Source organism: Bidens hawaiensis, unplaced genomic scaffold, assembly GCF_021521415.1.
Source record: "Bidens hawaiensis isolate Kalapana, Puna unplaced genomic scaffold, B.hawaiensis_p1.1 tig00001032_1, whole genome shotgun sequence".
Classification (NCBI taxonomy): Eukaryota; Viridiplantae; Streptophyta; class Magnoliopsida; order Asterales; family Asteraceae; genus Bidens; species Bidens hawaiensis.
The window spans coordinates 4,139,199-4,159,490 of record NW_027491060.1 but is presented as its reverse complement, the minus strand read 5'-3'; the positions used below and the strand labels follow the sequence as shown (position 1 = coordinate 4,159,490).

Below are 20,292 nucleotides of genomic sequence, written 5' to 3'. Positions count from 1 at the left end.
TTGATATTTAATTGTGTGTATCATAATTGTATATTTGTATGTTAACAGTAACATGTAGGGCTTTCATTTAAGCAGTGGGCTCAAAGTCATATGGCCATATGAGCTTCAGAATTCAGGACCAAGATTTGATCATTTCGAAGCCCAGAACATAAAAATTGGGTTTTTGTCTACGCTGATATTTTATCCTATAAACAACTCCATTAAGGCGTTAACTTAAAAAGAGTTTTTCTTACACATTAGTAAAAACCTGCACTTGTGTTTTGGCATAAAAACATATAACGTACATATAAAAATCTAATAAGCATGTGAATATCAGCATAACAAGTATATATATAAACTGCGTAAGATGCATATAACCTACACGTGTGTATTTTAAAATACAACCTTCAAATGTTTTTATTAATTTTAAAAGCATATGTGTATTGTGTAGGCTATGTGCATTTTCGTATAGGTTATATATAATTGTTGATGCTTATATATATATATATATAAATATATATATAAAGGCATGGTTTGGTGTCACAAAAATCATTAGTAGCTCCGTTTTGACATTTTAGTTAAATTATATGGGATGTTGACCGGTTTGATGGTTAGCTTGTATTTGTTAAGACGGGTATGCCTCAAGGGCGCATGTTCAAATACTATGAGGAACTTTTTTTTTTTGGATATATATAGAGGATCAAAATTACAATTTGTTTGAACAACAGATCATTTTAACAATTCATCTAATTAAGGTTTATCTTTATGTTTCTGTTAACAAACCAAAGAAAAGAAAATTAAAAAATATTATCAAAATTCTTAAAATTTTGAACCGCGGTAGCGACATCAAGATTTAGGATATCCAAGGATTCTCAACCAAATGTGCTTACATGATCCTTCAGGGATTCATCATTACACGCTGTACTGGGGGTAAAGTTGAAATCTCTGGTTACAGCAACCCTAATAGCTTGAGTTGGGGCAATGTCCTGGTTTCGAGGCTGCATGAGGATGAAATCTCCATGATGGCTCCTTGGGATTCCTAAAGTGTCAAAATTCAAGATCCTGGGTTGCAATGGAGTGGTCGTCGTTTCCATTGGGTTCTTCATTTCTAATTCCATCGTCTCAGTCTCTCTTATCAGCATATGATTGGTCTTTTGCTATTGTTTCATATGTTGTTTCACTCGTGAGACACAGAAATGATGCCATCATTCGAGATAATGAAAGGTCTTTTGGTTAATGTTTCGGGCCATGGAGTGAAATGGCCAATAGATGTCTATTTTACCAGTTGTCATTTTGTTTTTTTCAGTTGATGGAAGAGCAGGAATAGGGTGATTCAATCTAGAGCATAAAGATGGCATCGAGGAAGAAGATGACTTGGGTTGAGACGACATATTTGAAATAATTTTTGAGTAGTGAGTGATCGCAAACTTTGACAAATAATTGAAAATGAAAAGCACAACTTGCCCCATTGTGAACTTCTAATTGTTTTAAACAAAATATAATAAGGATAATTTTATAATCAAATTAGTATGTGAGGTAGTGTACTTAAACAAATTTTGTAACAAATATGATAAAGAAAGCAAAAAAGGATGAGGCGGGTGGTTACGACGAAGCCATTGATCTTTAACGATCTTTGTGTCACACCCCCATTTCGGGCCTAGGAGTGTGATCCATAGTTGGTACCATATTTGTAAATAAATCAGAGTTACGGGTTTGAGCGGAAGACTTTATAAAACAAAGGATCGTTTGTATAAATATTTACAATACAAAGGTAACGAGACGAAAGTCTCGTTTTACTTGTTATAAGTTTTACAAAAACCACCATGTTTTATATTTATACAAAATTAATCCGAGCCACCGGATTCTTGAGCTTCTTCGCTTTCACAAGCTCTAATCTTGATTACCTGCAAAATGTTATAAAATACGTCAGCAACGAATGCTGGTGAATATGCTGACGCTAAAAATATTTTCTTCACTTAATTACCCCTCGAGACCACGTAAGTCTCGGCCCATCTTGGCTTAGGAATAATCAAGTTAAAACAATCATCATAAACTCGAGCCTCTGCACTAGGTCACCTCAGCGAAACACTGCAGCGTTTATGACATAACTTAGGTACCATAAATATACACATGGCCATTCCCCACTCGGACGTAACTTAGGTCCGGCCCATCGTGGCTGGAGGTCGTGACCAAGCGTGGTGCGATGTGCCCACCGCATTCCACATATGTAAGGATCCATACAAACGTATACCATAGCCTGAGGGCTGGCTTATACTCTTATTTATAATGTTTTTAGAGACACGTAGCCTCATGTAAAGTTTTACACATAACACGTTTGTTTGTTTGAAAACAAGTTTGTAAAAATGGGGCGTATTCACCTTTTCAATAGGATCGGCTTCCAACACCGTCCGTACGTTCTTCTCTTGCTATCTCGCACCTATAGTACGAGTATAACATTCATTAGTCGGATACACGATCCGGCTTAAGACCTTTAGTCTTATCATCTCGATGAACCTTTAGTTCATTATTTCTTTTACTTTAAAACCTTTAGTCAAAAAGTAATCTTCATAAACCTTTAGTTTATATTTGAAAACCCGACATTTCTTCTTCTTTAAGAAACATATTTCTTTTATTATTTAAGCATATTTATAATACTTAAATAATATATTTATATAACAAAGAATAACCTTATCTTTATATATATTCATATATATATATATTATCTTTCTTTTCTTTCTTTTCTTTGTTATATATTTCTTTCGTTTATCAAGAATAACTTCGACTTAGGCATTAAGCCTTGATAATATTTTAATATTATTTTGGTCGGGCATTATGCCTACCTTGATTGGCTTAATATTCCCTTTTCACGTGGGCAGCACTTCGACGTCGCTCGTTTTTCAACCTTCACTTGATTAATCCTTCTTTCCACCTTTGGCACGTTCTTCGAGATACCAACACCTTGGCACACACTTCGAGGTAACTTCGAGGTATGTCGGGGAGTGGCACGTATATCGAGGTAACGGGCACGGAAAACGAGGTTCGGGGCACGTTTATCGAGACGGATCGTTGGCACGCTTTACGAGGTAGTGAGAGAATCTAGAGAGAGTATGTGTGTGTAATTTGAGGTGTGAAAGGGCTGAACTTGTGACTGCCCTATTTATAGCCCAAATTGGATCCCATCGCGCTACGCGATGGGTTCCTTGGTGTAACACCCCGTAACCGCAGCGGAAACGTAAACAGGGCGCAACAAACACCTCTGATATCAACCACATTGTTTATAAAGAAAACTGAATACATTAATATACTTCGAATTACATTTTCTCGTATTTCACTACCGTCTAGGTGATGCACACATCATACAATACGATACATAATTCTATTTTTATAATGTATCCTAACATCCCGCACGCAAATCTTACACACATCAAGCACTTAGCACGTAACCAATCACTTCATCTTAATTGTACCTGAAAAGCATGTGAGAAAACGGGTCAACTACGAATAGTTGGTGAGTTTCACAATTTGAGTAAACCATGATAAATCCATATCAAAATATAATATTATCGATGTAATTATGTTGAGCCCACAAGTGAAACCTCTGTTAACCCAGTACTGTACCCTTCTAAGGACATCTGGGGACACTGTTAACCCAGTACAGTACCCATTCCGGGGGCAATGTTAACCCAGAAACACTTCTAGGGACATCTGGGGACACTGTTAACCCAGTACTGTACCTATTCCGGGGGCAATGTTAACCCAGAAACACTTCTAGGGATATCTGGGGACACTGTTAACCCAGTACTGTACCCATTCCGGGGGCAATGTTAACCCAGAAACACTTCTAGGGACATCTGGGGACACTGTTAACCTAGTACTGTACCCATTCCGTACGATTCCCGTACAATCAAATATTTATAAATACACGCAAATCCATGCGTTCAGTATGTACTTAAACATTTCAATAGTAACATGCTTTCCGCCCCGGGAAAATATTTAAAAACAATTCAGAAAAAGGGGCTCGTGAAACTCACCTTACCACATGCAAGCAGGTAACAACAATCATTATCAGTTAACACGTCCAATCTATATTATGATCCCTACGATCGTTATTATACAATTATTGTTTATATAATCTTTAACCGTATCAACCGGTACATCTGGGGACACTGTTAACCCAGTATTGTACCCATTCCGGGGGCAATGTTAACCCAGAAACATTTCTCCGGACTCAGATTGTGTTATCGTTTAGGGTTCAGTTGTCAAAACTACTATTAGTTCGTTTCCCCGTTTTGCGTGCCTAGCACGGTTATCCATTTTTACGTTTCAAAATGAGTTTGGTCACACACGACCCGAAAATAGTTGTTGACTGATAATTTAATTAAAGTTGTGAAATTAGAGCTCGGTTTAGACGCCCCGATTGGCCGCGGGACCCGTTTCCGTCTTTAGTGCACCGGAAACTGTTTTATCGGATAAAATTACTCAAATCATCCGAATTATTTTCGGATGATTTATTTTTACTTGTTTAACTTAATTATATGAAAATAGTCCATTTTCAGGGTTTTTATACACCGGTCAGCTCGTTTAGGCGAACTTTACTGGTTTACGCGTTTTAAGCTTTAAAAGTTTGTTTTTGCACAAATAATTATCCGTTTAATCTCGGATCTTGAAATTTTGCACAAATCACTTTTTGACAGTGGGGAATTTTATAAAAATATTTCCAGAATTAATTTTTATATTTAAATTTTATTTATCTATTTTTAAACACCATTTAAACACTAAATATGTCGTAAATACCAAACGACCTTAGAAAAATCCCAAATTTTTCCTGGATGTCCCCTGCCATCCACATAGTCCCCTGTAATTTTTCCAGAACCAAAATCTCTTTTTACATGCCATTTTCACTAAAACCGAACTAGATAACCCTAGAACTTGTTTAACCGAAAAGCCTACTTAGACTTCTCCAACTGACCTAAAATTTTGTGTGTGACTTATAAATATTATAAAAAGCTTATCTGCAATTTTCCAGAATTTTTCATGATATTTAACTATTTTTCACCATTTTTAGCCAAAACCGAGCATTAAATTCACCAAATATTCATCCTTTGTCCAAAAATTACCAAAAATTCACAGAACTCATATTTTCATGTATTTAACACCTCTGTAAAATTTCATGACCTAACTCTAAACCATCCACAATCTGTCCAAAAATCCATAACCGAACATAAACCGAATATACCTTATGTTTTCCGCCACTACAAGCTACAAACTCGTCTTTCCGCCTTATCTACCACTAAATACAGAACCTACAACCAACATACCACAATACCAAGCAAGTTACACTCACAATCAAGCCTCTTACACTATAGTTTCGGTTATTGTTTCAAAACTAAAGTTTGAACCGTAAAAATTCGTTTTTGATTCGTTTAACTCCTTTCTTGGACCAAGCTCCCTTGTATAACCCGTATACATCACTTGATCATGCAAGAATCGGTTTTCATCTTTGAAACCTCATTTTCTTGCATATAAACTCAAGAAACGAAGATGGAAACGTAAATAACTCGACTTTTTACCTCGGTTTTCTTGCAAAAATCTCGGTTTTTAGTTGATATTGTGGAGAGGAAGAATGAATGATGCCATGGTTGATGTAAAAAAAAGAAATGAGAATGGGGTTTAACCCCTTTAGTCCGATCGGTCTTCAAGGGGGGGTGGGGTGGGACTCACCTCTCCATTTATAGCCACATGTTTGGATTCTCGAAATCCGGATAATGTTTTGGATAATCTGGTTCAGTTCGTTTTTTGGTTAAATGTTTAATTTAACTTAAAACGAGGCTAAAACGGTCGTTTTTCGGCTTAAAAAATGAAATTTATATATAAACGATTTAAAAACTTTAAAAACTTTAACCATGACATCTATTAACTTAAAACATCATATTATTAATAATTGCGCATCTTTTTCGGCTTGATCGATCGTCTCTTGCTTGGTTTGGTATTAAAGGTTTCGTTTAACGTACCGACGTACCATTAAATCGAAAATTCTTTTCTGTGCTTTAATTCACTTATCCCGAAGCTTTAATACTTCGTAAACATCACTAAATATCATATATCTCGTCTATAATTGAACCCTCGATTCGTTCGGGTTTCAATAACTATCGATCGATTAATCGCATATTCATTACGATGAATTATATATTCACGTACAATCAATACAGTGAACCATGTATTCTCGTATAATTACTATGGTACTTCATGTACCCGACATTAAATATAACGTAACTATTGTCTACCGGTTAGGGTATACCTGGTTTCGTCGGAATCGTTACACTTGGCAAGCCCATCGCGTAGCGCGATGTAGGGTTGCTGAGTCAGTAAGTAGACATGCCACGTGGTGACACGTGGCAGGCGCCGAGCCACGTGGCGACACGTGGCGGACGTGTTGCCACGTGGTGACACGTGGCGGCAGGCGTTGCCACCGTGTGCCACGTGGCACACGTGTCACGCGTGTCAAACCACCCTATCGCGGTACTCGATGGGTATCTCCTCTGACCCATCGCGTACTGCGATAGGTCAGGAAAACCTAAAATTACATTTTGGTCCCTGGGGTTTAGATTTTGTTGGAATTGGTCCCTTGACTTTGAAAATTGACATTTTTGGCCCGAATTTTACGTGATGTTACACTTTGACATAAAATCTCGGGAGGTGACTAATCGTCACTCTGCCTTTGTTGATCTTATTAAATGAAGTAAAAATTACAATGCGAGAGCAATTATGAATCGAATCCAAATGTTTCAATGAGAGTTGTATGTGTGTGTTGTGTTTTTCTATCAATCATAGCTCTATTAAATGGAAAAGGATAAATAACTAACATTTGAGAATCCTAGAATTTAATTGGTCTTCTCTTCTAGCCGTTATAGCTTTATTTCACACGTTTTCCTTCAACTATTTGTCGATTACTTCGTATAGACTAGGTCCTTCTCTTCTAGCCGTTAGAGCTTTATTTCACACGTTTCTCTTCAACTATTTGCCGATTAATTTGTATAGACTAGGTCACTAACGTCCTCCAATGAAGACAAGTCAAAGCCAAAAACAAAATAAACTTAGTATTTAGAATACCGTATTCATTTACGATTTGACATACAACATTATAAAATGGACCTATAACATTAGTGTTTTCAATAGCTAAAGTAGAAAATAAAAGAATCCTTGTGTGCTAATATTTTAATTAAGAAGATAATTGATCTTACATTTCTGTTTATAATTTATAGAAGACATTATTTTAAATTTATATATTGTTTGTTTACTTGTGTACGAGGATGATGATTCACACCCAACATAATCATACAAACCACCAATACTATAAAATCTTTATATTTATAATGATATTGGTAGTTTCAAAGAACCACCAAATGTATATTAAAAATATTTTAAACCACACACGTTTTGATAAATGTCTGCTTTGCTTCGATCCGAAATTATTCCATTAGTTAGTCAATTAAATAAATTATCAAGATAAAAAGATAAAGGAGTATAACTATTCTTAGTCTATATGTCAGGGATAATAGTTAAAACTTGAATCTTAACGTCTTAAATTCGAAACTTGATTCAAGAGTTTTCCTACAATGATGGATATATTTTTTTGATGGTGTTTTTGGGTGTGTCAGACTTGTAAAATCAAAATCAGTATGATGATGACATCATGTCAGAGAAAAACTCATTCGAGTAGTGGTCCTATTAGAGGTAGTTCCAAAATTGTTAAAAGAAAGCCGATTAATTATCAAGGAAAAGATAAAGATGCATAACTATTCTTGGTCGGCTTTAAGTACTATTATTTAAAATTAGTTCGTCCTCTCTTATCCTTAATATAAATTAATATCGGAATTCTTCCTTTAGTCTTGAATTTGAGGTCAATGATATTTAAAATAGAATTATACTCAACAATTTTGAGTTGTAAAGATTATGGATTCTGGCTATAAAAAAAAGGTAACCTATAGAGTGTTTATAAGTTAGAATTATTTTTGTTATAGAGAAACAAGATTATCACATGAATCTTCGTACTTTTTAGGAATAATAATACTACCTGTATGAACATTAGAGCACCCGGGGCATCGCGTGATGGAGCACCCATCACGCGTGATGGGTTTATCAACACCGTCGCCACTCCCTTATCAAGCTTGATGGAGGAGCTTTGCGTGATAGCCATCACGCGTGTGATGGGGTGAAAACCAAGAAATCTAGCTGTTGGGGGTGACCATTTGGACTTGGGAAATAAAAAAAAACCATATTTTACCTATATAAATATATCTTCAAAACATACACAAATCCAACTCAAATCCAACTCAAAATCTTCTACTACACACACCATTTTTAACATATCAAATGGAGGGTTCTAAGAAACGCGGGTCGGGTTCAAAGAAAACCCAAACCCGACCAAAGGTTCGACAAAATCTTGGCAAACCGACGAGATTTTGCTTACAAGACGAACCCGACACAAACCAACATTCCCAACAACAACCTTATTATCCGCAACCTTTTCAACCGTCCGAAAACTATCAACAACCTTCCCAACAACAACGTTATCATCATCATCGTACTCAGTATATCCCACCAATAGCAATGCTATGGTAGGGTCTGAGGAGGGTAAGATGTAGACAGCCTTACCTTTTATTCCACCAATAACAACGTTATTATCAACCGTCCCAAAACCAATCGTATCAAAACCAACCTTTTATTCCACATTTTTCTACCCAAAATTATCCACATAATGCTTTTCAAATGTTTGGATCTCAATCGTCTCAAATGTCCGTCGATCCTCTAGACGATAACGAGGTTATACATCAATTTGCAAGTGCTTTTCGTCACGAAGTGCAAACTTTGAAGATGAATCCGCGGATGAGGAGCCGCATCAAAGAGGTAATCGGCGTTGGTTGGACGATGAGGAAGCCGCCTTGACCAATGCTTATTTACATTGATCCGAATCAAAAAAACACTCAAACCAACAAAGAAAAGAAGCTTTATGGAAACATATTAAAGACCATTTCTCGCAACTTCCCCGCGCAACCGAACGAAACAAGGATCAAATGATTGGCAAGTGGGGAGATTTGAATCGAAAAATGTCAAAATTTAATGCTTGTTACATCCAAGAGGTAACTATTTTAGTTTATTTATTTTATAATCTAGTACTTTATTTTTACAATTTGATATATATATTTTTTCTAAATGTTTTGTAGTCCCGAACTCCACAGAGTGGATCGAGCAAGGCGACTATCATAACGAACGCTTTGCGCGAATATGTCCGAGTTTACAAATGTAAGGATTTTCCCCACTTGGATGCCTGGGAGATTGCGAGACGTCACGTGAAGTGGGTACCGATTCCGTTGGTCGATTTAAACGGACCAACGGCTCCAAGGTAGAAATGATCTTGTTCAAAAAGATCAAAAACTTCCGAGTCCGGGGACTACATGACGTCTACCGGCGGCTTGTCATGCAACATGCCGAACATGAACTTGAACGAAGAACCCGAAGACAATCCCGACGAAGACATACCCACACCCACACGGTCGAATCGCAAGAAAAGTGGGGAACCGTCAAGACTTGGAAAGGAAGCGGTGGCCGAAAACTTTATCGAATACAAGTCGGCTAAGATGGCGGAAATGGTTGAGACGAAGGAGCGAAAGAAACCGGCTCATATTTTAAAAATGAAACGTGAGGAGACGTACATCACCCATTTGAATGAAAACCAAAAATACGCCGATCTAACTTTCATCCTACAACCGCACAATCATCTTGAGGAACCCCTTAAATCGATCCTAATTCAACGCAAACACGAGATATGCGACAAGTGGGGTTGGGAAGGGCCGTAGGTTTTTTTTTTGTCGGTTTTTATTTAATGTATTCTTGTTTTATTTTTTATTTAATGTAATATTGTTTTATTTTTATTTATATTTATTAAAAAAAATCCATCACACTAACCAACTCTAGTAAAAAACCATCACATATGATAGATTTGGGATTGATGATGTGGTACCATTTGATTGGATAGGGTGTATGATGAAATTTCTCATCACATCCACCACCCCTCGCCTCTTATAAAGGGAGGATGAAGGATTGAAAGAAACAAATTATTGATGTTTTGAATTATGATGTATATATTGTGCTGATCTTGATGTGCGAGCTACTAGCAAGTATCATGATAGATACTCATCAATCTCTCGATACACCTGTAGAGTGAGTTAGGCTTTAAGACCAAAAGAGAAAAATAGACCGATTTGAGACAAATTTTCTGGTTATTTTTCTTATAGATAACGATTACAATTTATAGAAAAAAAAATATAACAATAGGTAAAGATAAACTAATACAAAAACAATAAGGGAACTAGATATTGGTAAACTTGATGAATTATTTTACTTGCAAGAAAAGAAAAAAACATTACAATTATATGTTTTTTTGTTTCTTCCTAAAACTTTGTTTTAACATTTTGACCATGTTAAATAGATATAACAGTACTTAATGTTGAAAACTTAATGGATAAAACCATTAAAGAAAGATAGTCAAACGTTGCAATTTTCAAAAGCTCTGAGTTTTATCCAATAGAAATAATAGAGATTAATTTCATACATATATAATGAATTTGAATCAAATACAAATAAAAATAACATACTTATTGTAAGAATCAAATAAAGTAATTATGTTAAATAATATGATGTAATTACATAATTACTCACTTATTCGTATAAAACGATTGAGCTGGCTCAACCCCGTCAAATCGTCAATAATGTCATGAAATATCGATGACTGTTTGATAACATTTATGTTGTTATTTGACTTCACTACACCAAAAAACGAATGCGAGAACCAAAGATCTTATGAGGCCACCGCCTAAAGTATAATACTGTGGTTTGGTTGGGGTGATCACCCCGGTGGAACTGACCTCGCCAGACCGTATGACACATATCTCATCTGACACGTGTACAATCGATGCCATTGAGCATTCCGATGAAATCATGTTTTTCACCTTGCACCTCGTATATGCGTTGGATATCATACAAAGTCGGTTTGCACGATTATCTCTGTGAGTAAATCGATACGATCCCTATGTATAAACATTGTCAGGTAAACCCTTGAACAATATAAAAATATAACTAAACAAAACATATAAGTATACCTTGACAGAAAAAATGAAATGAGTCTCGCACAACTTCATTTCTAGGTATTCGTCCATTGCGTATGGCGAAATTCCATACGCTAGTTGACGAATAACACCTGCACATTTTTGCATAGTCGTGAAACCGGTATTGCATCTAGTATTTGTTAGGAAAAAGGATACCGATCCGACATATATCATTTGATAAACACATAAATAGTTGTCAACTCATTCGCCGCCGTCTAAAATGATGTTCGTCATAAACGAGATCGGGGCTAAATTGTTAGCCTTTTTCAACCTTGAAACCGTTCAACCAACAAGTTAATCGTTATCCTCTCGGCTTCAAAAATAAGGTCGTCTTCCTCCAAAGAGTCGGACGAAGAAAAGGAATTCTATAATATTTTTGGTTTATAATTAGATGTATTGGAAAAAAATGAATAGAATGAGTGATTTTTTTATTTAGTTTTTTGGTATGTGAAATTATGTATGGTTTTTGGTTAATATTGGAAGTTAATTTTTTTTAATGCCCCAACAGTCAAATGAACGCCCCCAAAAGTTTCCATTCAAACATCACTTTAGCACACGCGAGCCGTCTCTTGCCTGGTCACTTGCAGGCAACCGTTGCAATGTGCGCGGCCAACATGGCTCGCACCACTCGCTGAAGCCTGCCATTTGCGTGCCACGACACCCGCCTAATTATTGACGGATATTAAAATTATTAAATTTCAGTTTTATTTATTAAATTTGCATTTCCATGAAACTCTATGCATAGTTAATAAATATAAAGCTACAAAAGCTAAAACTTGATAATAGCAAAAAAGGAGTAAAACCGACGCTCTGAGTTGGACGCTTGGCAACATATATGGAGGCCAATAGGGGCGGCTGATACAGAGCTACAGAAAACATTAAACTCTTTAAAACCACTCGCATGATTCCTAGACCATACAAATCCCTCTCTTTCTTCATCAAAACCCATTCATATTCATATTAATATTAATTCCTACCTTCTTAAACCACTCGCCGGAACCGGTGCTTCCACCGGACCCCTCAAAACGACTACTTCCTTTGTCGTTTTATGCACTCAAACATATACATACACACCCATATATCTATATATCTTTGCCAAGTTTCTAGGGAGGAGGCATACTTGAGTTCTTTCCAACAAAGGGTATAGTTATTTATTTATTTTTCATCAGGGTATGAGTCTTGTTATAGTTTCTTGATTTGTGATACATGCATGTGTCATTTTGATACCCAATCTTGACATTTTGTTACTATGAGTTTAAAATATATAATTTTTACTAAAAATAATTTTAAAATGTCTGCATTTTGTTCTTGGGAGTTAGTTTCTTGGTTAAGAAAATTCTGTGAATCTTGGTTTCTTGATCTTGACTTTTAAGACACTCTTGTGTGTTGTTAAGCTCTTATTCATTCTTTAAACATGGGGACCGGAAAGAAAACGATATCGTAGGTTTTAATATATATTCTATGAGTGTTTCTTGTTCTTGATGTGGTCTACTCTCTTCTTAATAGTTAATTTTGTGACTTAATATCAAATCATTACATTCAGGTAAGGTATTTTAATTATGGTGTTTTTTACTACTTATGCTCTAAACTTTGTTCAATTAAATTTGTGCTTAGGTTTGCTCTTAGAGCATTGCATGCATTTCGTTTTTGGACATTTTTGAGCTCCCATAGAGGAAAGAGAGGATGAGTGAATATTTTTAGTTGTAAAATATATGTTATTTACTTATTTGAGGGAGGAGGATAGAAAAGAGAAGTATTTGGAGATGTTTTTTGGTTATAAGAGGGTGACATGATGGTTTTTATTCGGTGGTACCATGCATATTGGTTTAATTAAATTTAAAAAAGTGACTATGGAGTCACTTTCACGTGAATCGAGTGGTTTGATTGGTTGGAAAAAAGTGTAGCCTTGCACCCCAACCCCCGGCCTCCCGTTAATAGGGTAGCATCCCAAGGGGCTCCCATTAATAGGCGCCGTGCCAAAATGGCATGACAACGTTTTGTTGAGATGAAAATGGTGAGGTGGCTTGGGGCGGCCTCATCATTGTGGATGTTTTTTATTGCATTTTTACAAAATTCCTAGTGGGTGTTTATGGTTTTGTATCATTTGCATTTTTTTTATAATTTTACCTTTGAATTGAAAGGGTTTTTTTTCAATAAACTGATTATTAAGCATATATCTCAAACAAACAATCCCAATCACCCTTTGATTATTAATCTCGTGAGTTTTAATAAATCATCGTATTCACTTCAAGATTCTTTAGTCATGACATCAAGACTCGTGTCTTAGTTTTACTTAATTACATTTGTGCTTATGCTTGCTTTTAATTACACTAATTGTATGTATATTTAATGTTTAATAGAGTACTGTTACAAGATAAGCATCTAGTTCTTGACATTATATATTTTACATAATAATTTCATCAGATTCTACTATTGTTTTCAGCCTTCAATTGTTGGATTCCAATTCTAATATGAGAAATGCAGAATCCTGAACTGGAAATCTGTCTATAAAATGAGTGATTTCATAGAGATATAATTGTAAATAATTATGAACAATGTGGTGTTGGGTTTTATCTCAGTGGACCGGAGCTGACTTGTTTGTTGACCACCCAACTTTGTCTAATAACTTAACTTTGAAAATGGGATCGTCAACACCACATCAGCAAAACACGAAGCACGTTGGTTTTCAGTTTCAGTTTCAAGATCAAGACTCATCTTCAACTCAATCTACATCTCAATCTTGTCCTGAAGTAGCTAGTGCTGGAGACAGCAGCAAGTATTGGGAGAACAAGTTTTCTGTTCAATCGGGTAAGTTAATCTATCTATTATATCGTTACCGTCGTTGGTGTATTCGCTAAAAGTTTTAATATTACTAGAAATAAATCTAAAAAATTAGTACAATGTTTAAATTGTGTACACACTAAATGTTGGGCTCTAAAAGGGCTGGATCAGCATGCAACTACCTTTTTTTATTTTAATAAATTTTATAAAAAAGTTACTCTTTAAATATGGTTACTTGACATTAACTATTACAATAATAATCTAAACATTTAAATTAAGTAGTTTAGGAGGCTGAATGCGTTAGAAATAGACTTTAATATATTTAAGAAAAAGAAACAATATTAGTAACTGTTTTTATTATTTACTAAGAATTGTGTAAATATGTTAGTAAGTATAATTATTATTATTTTCATTGTGATTTGAAAGTTTAAATAATTTTTGGTATTTTTTCGTTTCTTTTAACCAGCTCATGCGACACATGAAGAAGGTAGCGAGGGGTCTGCTTTACCGCTTGGTGCTCAAGATTATGCTACTGGTTCTCAACCTGATCACCAGCAGCCATATGTAAGTTGAATTGTTTTATACTAGAGTTGGTAAAATGAATGGGCTGGATACCGATCGGGTCAAATTGCTTGGTGCTATTTTAAATTTTTATAAAGGTTAAAGTTACTACTGTGATTGGAAAAGTTATTTTCATAATATAAGTCTCATATTTTTGTATACGATAATTAAGTAGAAGTGGCAAAATGGATGAGTCGGGTCCAAGGAAGTCAAATTGGGTTAAGGTAAAACTCAATGTTTTTAGTACTGGTTGAAACGGGTCGAGTCGGGTTGACCAGAGTTTTCTTTGAGCAAAGTTTTAGAACTAAGTAACTTTTAATATCTTTCAGAAGTTATAGTATTTTAGTAGTAATCTTAGTATTTCAATAGAATGAGTTTGGTGGATTTATTCTTAATAAACGCTCTTTAAGTGATGTTGAAGTTGTTTTGACACTTTAAATTATAAGTTTTTTTTCTTGTTGAACTTGTTAAACTTGTTAAAGTTCAAAACATAAAAGCAAACGGGTCAATACATTTATTAATTTTATGTGATGACTTTTTTCTTCCAAATTTCGTTTCAGGCATGTTTTCAGGTTCCATACTATCATGGGATGTTTGCGCCTTATGGTTACGGGCCACAAACTCTGGTGAACACATTACTAAACTTTCTTTATGTTTTGTGGTTTGCAAGATCTTTAATTAGGGGGGAGGGGGTGGTTCCACTTTCATCACCCACCACACCCAATGGTGGTGTGCCATGTCACCAAGTCCAAATCCATCACATGTGATGGAATTTGGTAGGGGTGATGGTGTGGTGTGATAGGATTTTTTTTTTTTTGCAAATCCATCACCAAGTCCCCTCCAACGTTCCATTTTTCTCGGAATTCCCCCCTCACAGCGTGATAGCCATCACGCACCAAACCACCATCACGCTAGATGGGGCACCGGCGGCGGTGTGCGTGAGGCCATCACGCGTGATGGAGGCTCACCACGCTCCACCCCGGGTGGCCTTATGCTACTACCTCTTCTTCTATAACTGACCTTTTGTTTGGTCGTCCCACATACAAGATTAGTTTGTTATTTCAAGTTTCATTTGTTTATGAGATATTCTCAGTCTCATTGTTTACATACATCACCAGCTTCCTCATTTTCAAGGCATGAACATAGCGTCTTCGCGGGTCCCACTTCCACCAGATTATACACAAGGTGAAGCCATATATGTGAATGCAAAACAGTACAATGCAATTCTTCGAAGGAGGCAGTGTCGTGCAAAACTTGAGGCACAAAACAAGCTTTCAAAACCACGAAAGGTACATTCATGTTTTTCGCTTATTATTATCTTTCAAACCGATTTGAATTCCACTTTCTATTGAAGATTATTTGCATTTATAGTAAGGGTTTTTAAGCATAATGAAGAGTCCTCTAAATAACTGTTTTCACTACCGGTTGGCTTGGGACCCGGAATGGAACCTGTCAGGCTAAGCCTCTATTTAATCGTTTCCCAAGTGGACTGGCAGGTCATTGGTTGAACCGGACTAGGTGATCGGACCAGATTTCCAAGTTTATACAAAACATAAGTATTTTTATATTGATTATGAGGCCATCCGTTTTTAAGTCCGGTTCTACCAGGCTACTAGTGAACTGGTAAGGCGGCCAATATGCTGCCTGGTCTGACTATGAAAATTTTACTTTTAATCATTCGAATCTTTTTGGACAGCCATATCTACATGAATCAAGGCATGTTCATGCACTCAAGAGGGCTAGAGGACCAGGAGGTCGGTTCTTAAACTTGAAAAAGGTTCAAGAAAACCAACCCGATGGCTCATTCAATGAGCATGATGATATGGGGTCCACACCATGTCTCGAAACCAATCATGGTGACAACTCAGATAATACAACCACCTCCAATATTGACGACTACTTCCACCAGCAAGAACATAAATTCTCTATCTACAATTCTCATGCGGGTGGGCCCGGTGGATTTGGTGGGGTCCACCACATGTTTCGCTGATGAAACAACAACCAACCAGAGTTTGGGTTTTGGCTGTTGGTTCACAGGCAAGTCATCCTTGGCTCTTTACTTTATGTTATTAGTTAGGTTATTTGAGGTAAGGATCACAAGGGGATCTAGTTGGTGACATTTTTAATATTGTTTTTACATTCGACGAACACGGAATTGTTAGATTTTGTTATTGGGTTTAAGCCTTTCAAGACATATATCAGTGTTTAAGAAATTTTTATCTTCCTAAATTGTGCGTGTTCATCTTTTTTTTAAACGGCGATGGCAATTCAAACCTAGGTTGAGTTATTTCTATGTTTTAAAGCTGAGCCTGAATTAAAAAAAATTGAACTTGAAATTCTATTTTTGATTGAATTCAAAATTTTATTTGATTTTGAAATTCAAAATTCGTTAGAATTCAAGTTGGTTTGATTTAATTTATATAGTTTGATTTGAAATGTTCATACTATTGTTAAGCTAAATATATAAAAGAAATTTAAAGTTTTATCTATATAATTTAAAATCGAGTTTTGAAAAAAAATCATAAGTTCTATTTTATTTTAATCTAACAATTGAACTAAATTTTGAGTTATTGTATCGGATTCAAATATTGAAGGACCCTAATGTGACTTGTATTTATAGACCATCCTAGTAAATGGTGATACAAATCGTCTGTTTTGTTATAGTTTTGGAAAAGCCAAATTGGGAAAAATGAATATGCAAAGATTGAGGCAATACATTTTGTATTCTAATAATGTCGAGTTATATTGGTATATTCTGAACTATTAAATTATATTTCCTCTTTTCATATCTGCGTTTTGAGTATTGTTCAACCATTCCGTTAAATAAAGTATTGTTCAACCTTAGGAATGTAATTGAAATGTAGACCGATTTATATAAACTTAACAACATAATATTAATAATATTGCTGTTTAGATTGTCTGAAACATACGATCATTGTCCTACATCGTGTGTGGTCAATCTTTAAAATAAACTCACCAATCACCATTGTATCCCCCCCCCCCATGCAGCTTCAATCCTTGCATATTCATCTTCCCATTTTGGCTGATTTGAAAAAAGAAAAAAAAACCGAAGTCATTGTTTGTTTTTGAGGATGATGGAGAACTATGAGGAGAAGTACATCAATTTATGTAGATTTATTAGGGTGCATAAAAAATGGGGATGGGCAAATGGTACCGGGTATCAACGGTACATTCGATACCGATATTTTCGATAACAATATCGAGCTCATCTCTAATGCTATGTGTAGTTCAGGGATGGTGTTGTTGCCCAAAAATCGCCCCATCAACAAATAATCACCACGTCGGCATGTGCATTACACAAACTTGTAGCCAGGGGGAGGTGTTCCTCGTCCATATCGCCCCTTTTTATAGCCCACTACACATAGACTAATGGAGAGAGAAAAGGATAATAAAAGTAAAAGAATTATTCACAATGGCAGAGATTCATGTCTGCCTGAATCGGGTTCATGCTACCCAATGTTAACTAATTTTTATCTTTTTTATGCCATAATCATCATATTTGCAGTTTAGAAATGGATGGTTCAAAGGTGTCTTACCCTATTTAACCGGTTAAAGCGGTTTGGTTTCGGTTTAAGAACCGGTTTCAATTTCGAAACTGGTCTTTTCTTCACCTCTACTCTTATCATAGATCTTGTTTCCACAATGGATCCTTGCTAGGCCAACAAAGCAAACTTGAAATTACTTCCACGTGGGCTTATTGAGTAAGCTTTGTAGGCTAAGTGAAGAGTGAGCGTGGATTAGTTATATTTTGGGCACTTTGTGATTTAGTAAAATCGGTGCCAACTACATACTTTAGAAATTAGAACACATAATATTAGCCGAGTAAACTTTGTGCTTTAAAGTATTATGAAAGCCCAGAATGAAGTTTTACTGAAGGATATGCACACTAGCCCAATTGTGAAGGGTTTGGATTTTTTAACATTATGAGATACTACGAAAATTTCCTAGGTTCGTAAACGTAAGAAAATCACCGTTCATAAACCAAACCAACCCAATTCTTATATAAAATTAATTTCTCTTTCGTCCATTTACCCAACCCAATCAAACTAAACTTTGCACATTCATTAGCAACACAACCTTCAGGATTTTTTTTAAATTAATAATAATCAATAATTGTTGTTTTTTTATAATGACTAGAAACAGAAAATAATAATAATTTAATTAAAAAAAGAATCAAAATAATTATTTTAAAATATTAAAAAACTATTATATTCATCACAAATACTTAGATGATTAATATTATTTTTATATTAAAAAGTATTTTTTTTAAACTAACTCATTTTTAATCAAGTTTATACCGGTATGCTAAAACAAATGAACAAGACTATGCTATTTAAATTACTATAATAACTTAATTATTAAAAGTTTAAAAAAAAATCAAGATTAGACCTCAAACTAATTATTTTGAAAGAATAAAAAAAAAGAAATTAAAAACATGCTCATTCATGTGCTGATATGTGACACCAACATGGTTTACAAATTAGTTTGCTCTAGCAAACCGTTTGCCATTATTTCAAGTTTTTTTTTATTTTTTTTCTTCTCTAAATAGTGGGACAAATCACATTTGGTTTGCCAATGAGAGTAGTCTAATTACAAAATATAATCTTTTTTTTGCTGTTTTTTTTTTCAAATAAAATGATCCAATTACAATAAAGAGGCAGGTAAGCAGGCAATAAGCTGCGCCGCCACCCCATTTGAATGACAAAACCGATCCTACTGAAAACAAAATTACAAAATGAAATGTCAGTAACTCTACTAATAAAAAAATAAAAATAAACTCGATTTTCATAAAAGGGCATATATTTATAAAAGAATTAAAAAGTTAACATGAACCTTGTAATAAATCACTTCGAATTCTTTGCATATATATTTGATTCAAACTAGTACTATTCAACATGCGTGTTGTGGCGATGACGAGAGTTTGTTTGGTATTGGTTAGCTTCGATAATCGATACAGATACGGTGCACCCATATACAATAGCAATTAAAATCCTAAACATTTAAGAAGTACGTAGAAAAGAAAAATAGGAGAGGGGATTCGACATGTGGTGATGGGAGAAAAGCGCTCAATGCGGGAATCAAACCAAATACCCACGCACCCATTCAATTTTAAGGATCTTATGTATTCCACCAACGAAATATTATTCAGCTTTTATTTCGCTTCAAGTTGTATATATAAAAATATTGGTGCCCGATTGCGTATATGACTACAAATATAGTATAATACATATAGTCATATCATCATTCTTCAATAGAAAATTTCAATAGTTTTAAGATATTTTTTCAAGCATGTGGAAATTTAGTGGTCTTGGGCTCTTGGCTGACAAATTAGTAACCACTTCATGGTTTGACCCACACCAATAATAATGATTTTTGGACGGCTTTAGCAACCTGTATCTTTTATTTAGTGTATGTGGAATGTGATATATTAAGAAACTAGCAAGAAACAAAATAAAAAGTTACAAAGGGATGTTAGTTAAAGCTACAAACCAATATGTCCCATCTAAAGTAAGCATTTTGCTCAACTATTAATCCAAAGAAAACAATTTACTTTCTTGCCTTCAACAATCTTTTGGGAGTAAAACAAAGTAACCCGGACCTACTTGGTATCGAGGATCTAACCCTTCTTGATTGTTGGGTCGGGCTTCAAGGCCATGCAAACACGATAAATTCAACTATTTCCAGAAATTTCTTATTGTCCGGAGGCTATGTTCTCCATCAAAATTATTCAATGGGCTTTAAAAGAAAAATCCGGGAGCACCCTATGAAAATAAGCACCGGTTGA

At 35.2% G+C, this 20,292-nt stretch overlaps 1 protein-coding gene across 1 annotated transcript; it reads left to right on the top strand.

Moving 5' to 3' along the window:
• The first annotated feature begins 13,511 nt into the window (after positions 1 to 13,511).
• LOC143553921 (nuclear transcription factor Y subunit A-3-like) lies at positions 13,512 to 16,715 on the top strand. Its single transcript, XM_077043808.1, has 5 exons — positions 13,512 to 13,952; positions 14,392 to 14,489; positions 15,047 to 15,112; positions 15,605 to 15,775; positions 16,183 to 16,715. Exons 1-5 carry the CDS (start codon positions 13,700 to 13,702, stop codon positions 16,474 to 16,476), a joined length of 882 nt encoding a protein of 293 aa, XP_076899923.1. The 5' UTR covers positions 13,512 to 13,699; the 3' UTR covers positions 16,477 to 16,715.
• The last annotated feature ends 3,577 nt before the right edge of the window (positions 16,716 to 20,292 follow it).

What these genes read in the sequence shown, in the direction of transcription:
- LOC143553921 (XM_077043808.1), top strand. Translation starts at nt 13,700, where the DNA reads ATGTGGTGTTGGGTTTTATCTCAGTGGACCGGAGCTGACTTGTTTGTT. An exon ending in CAAGTTTTCTGTTCAATCGG is followed by an intron (nt 13,953 to 14,391) that starts GTAAGTTAATCT and finishes TCTTTTAACCAG; the next exon opens with CTCATGCGACACATGAAGAA. An exon ending in CTGATCACCAGCAGCCATAT is followed by an intron (nt 14,490 to 15,046) that starts GTAAGTTGAATT and finishes ATTTCGTTTCAG; the next exon opens with GCATGTTTTCAGGTTCCATA.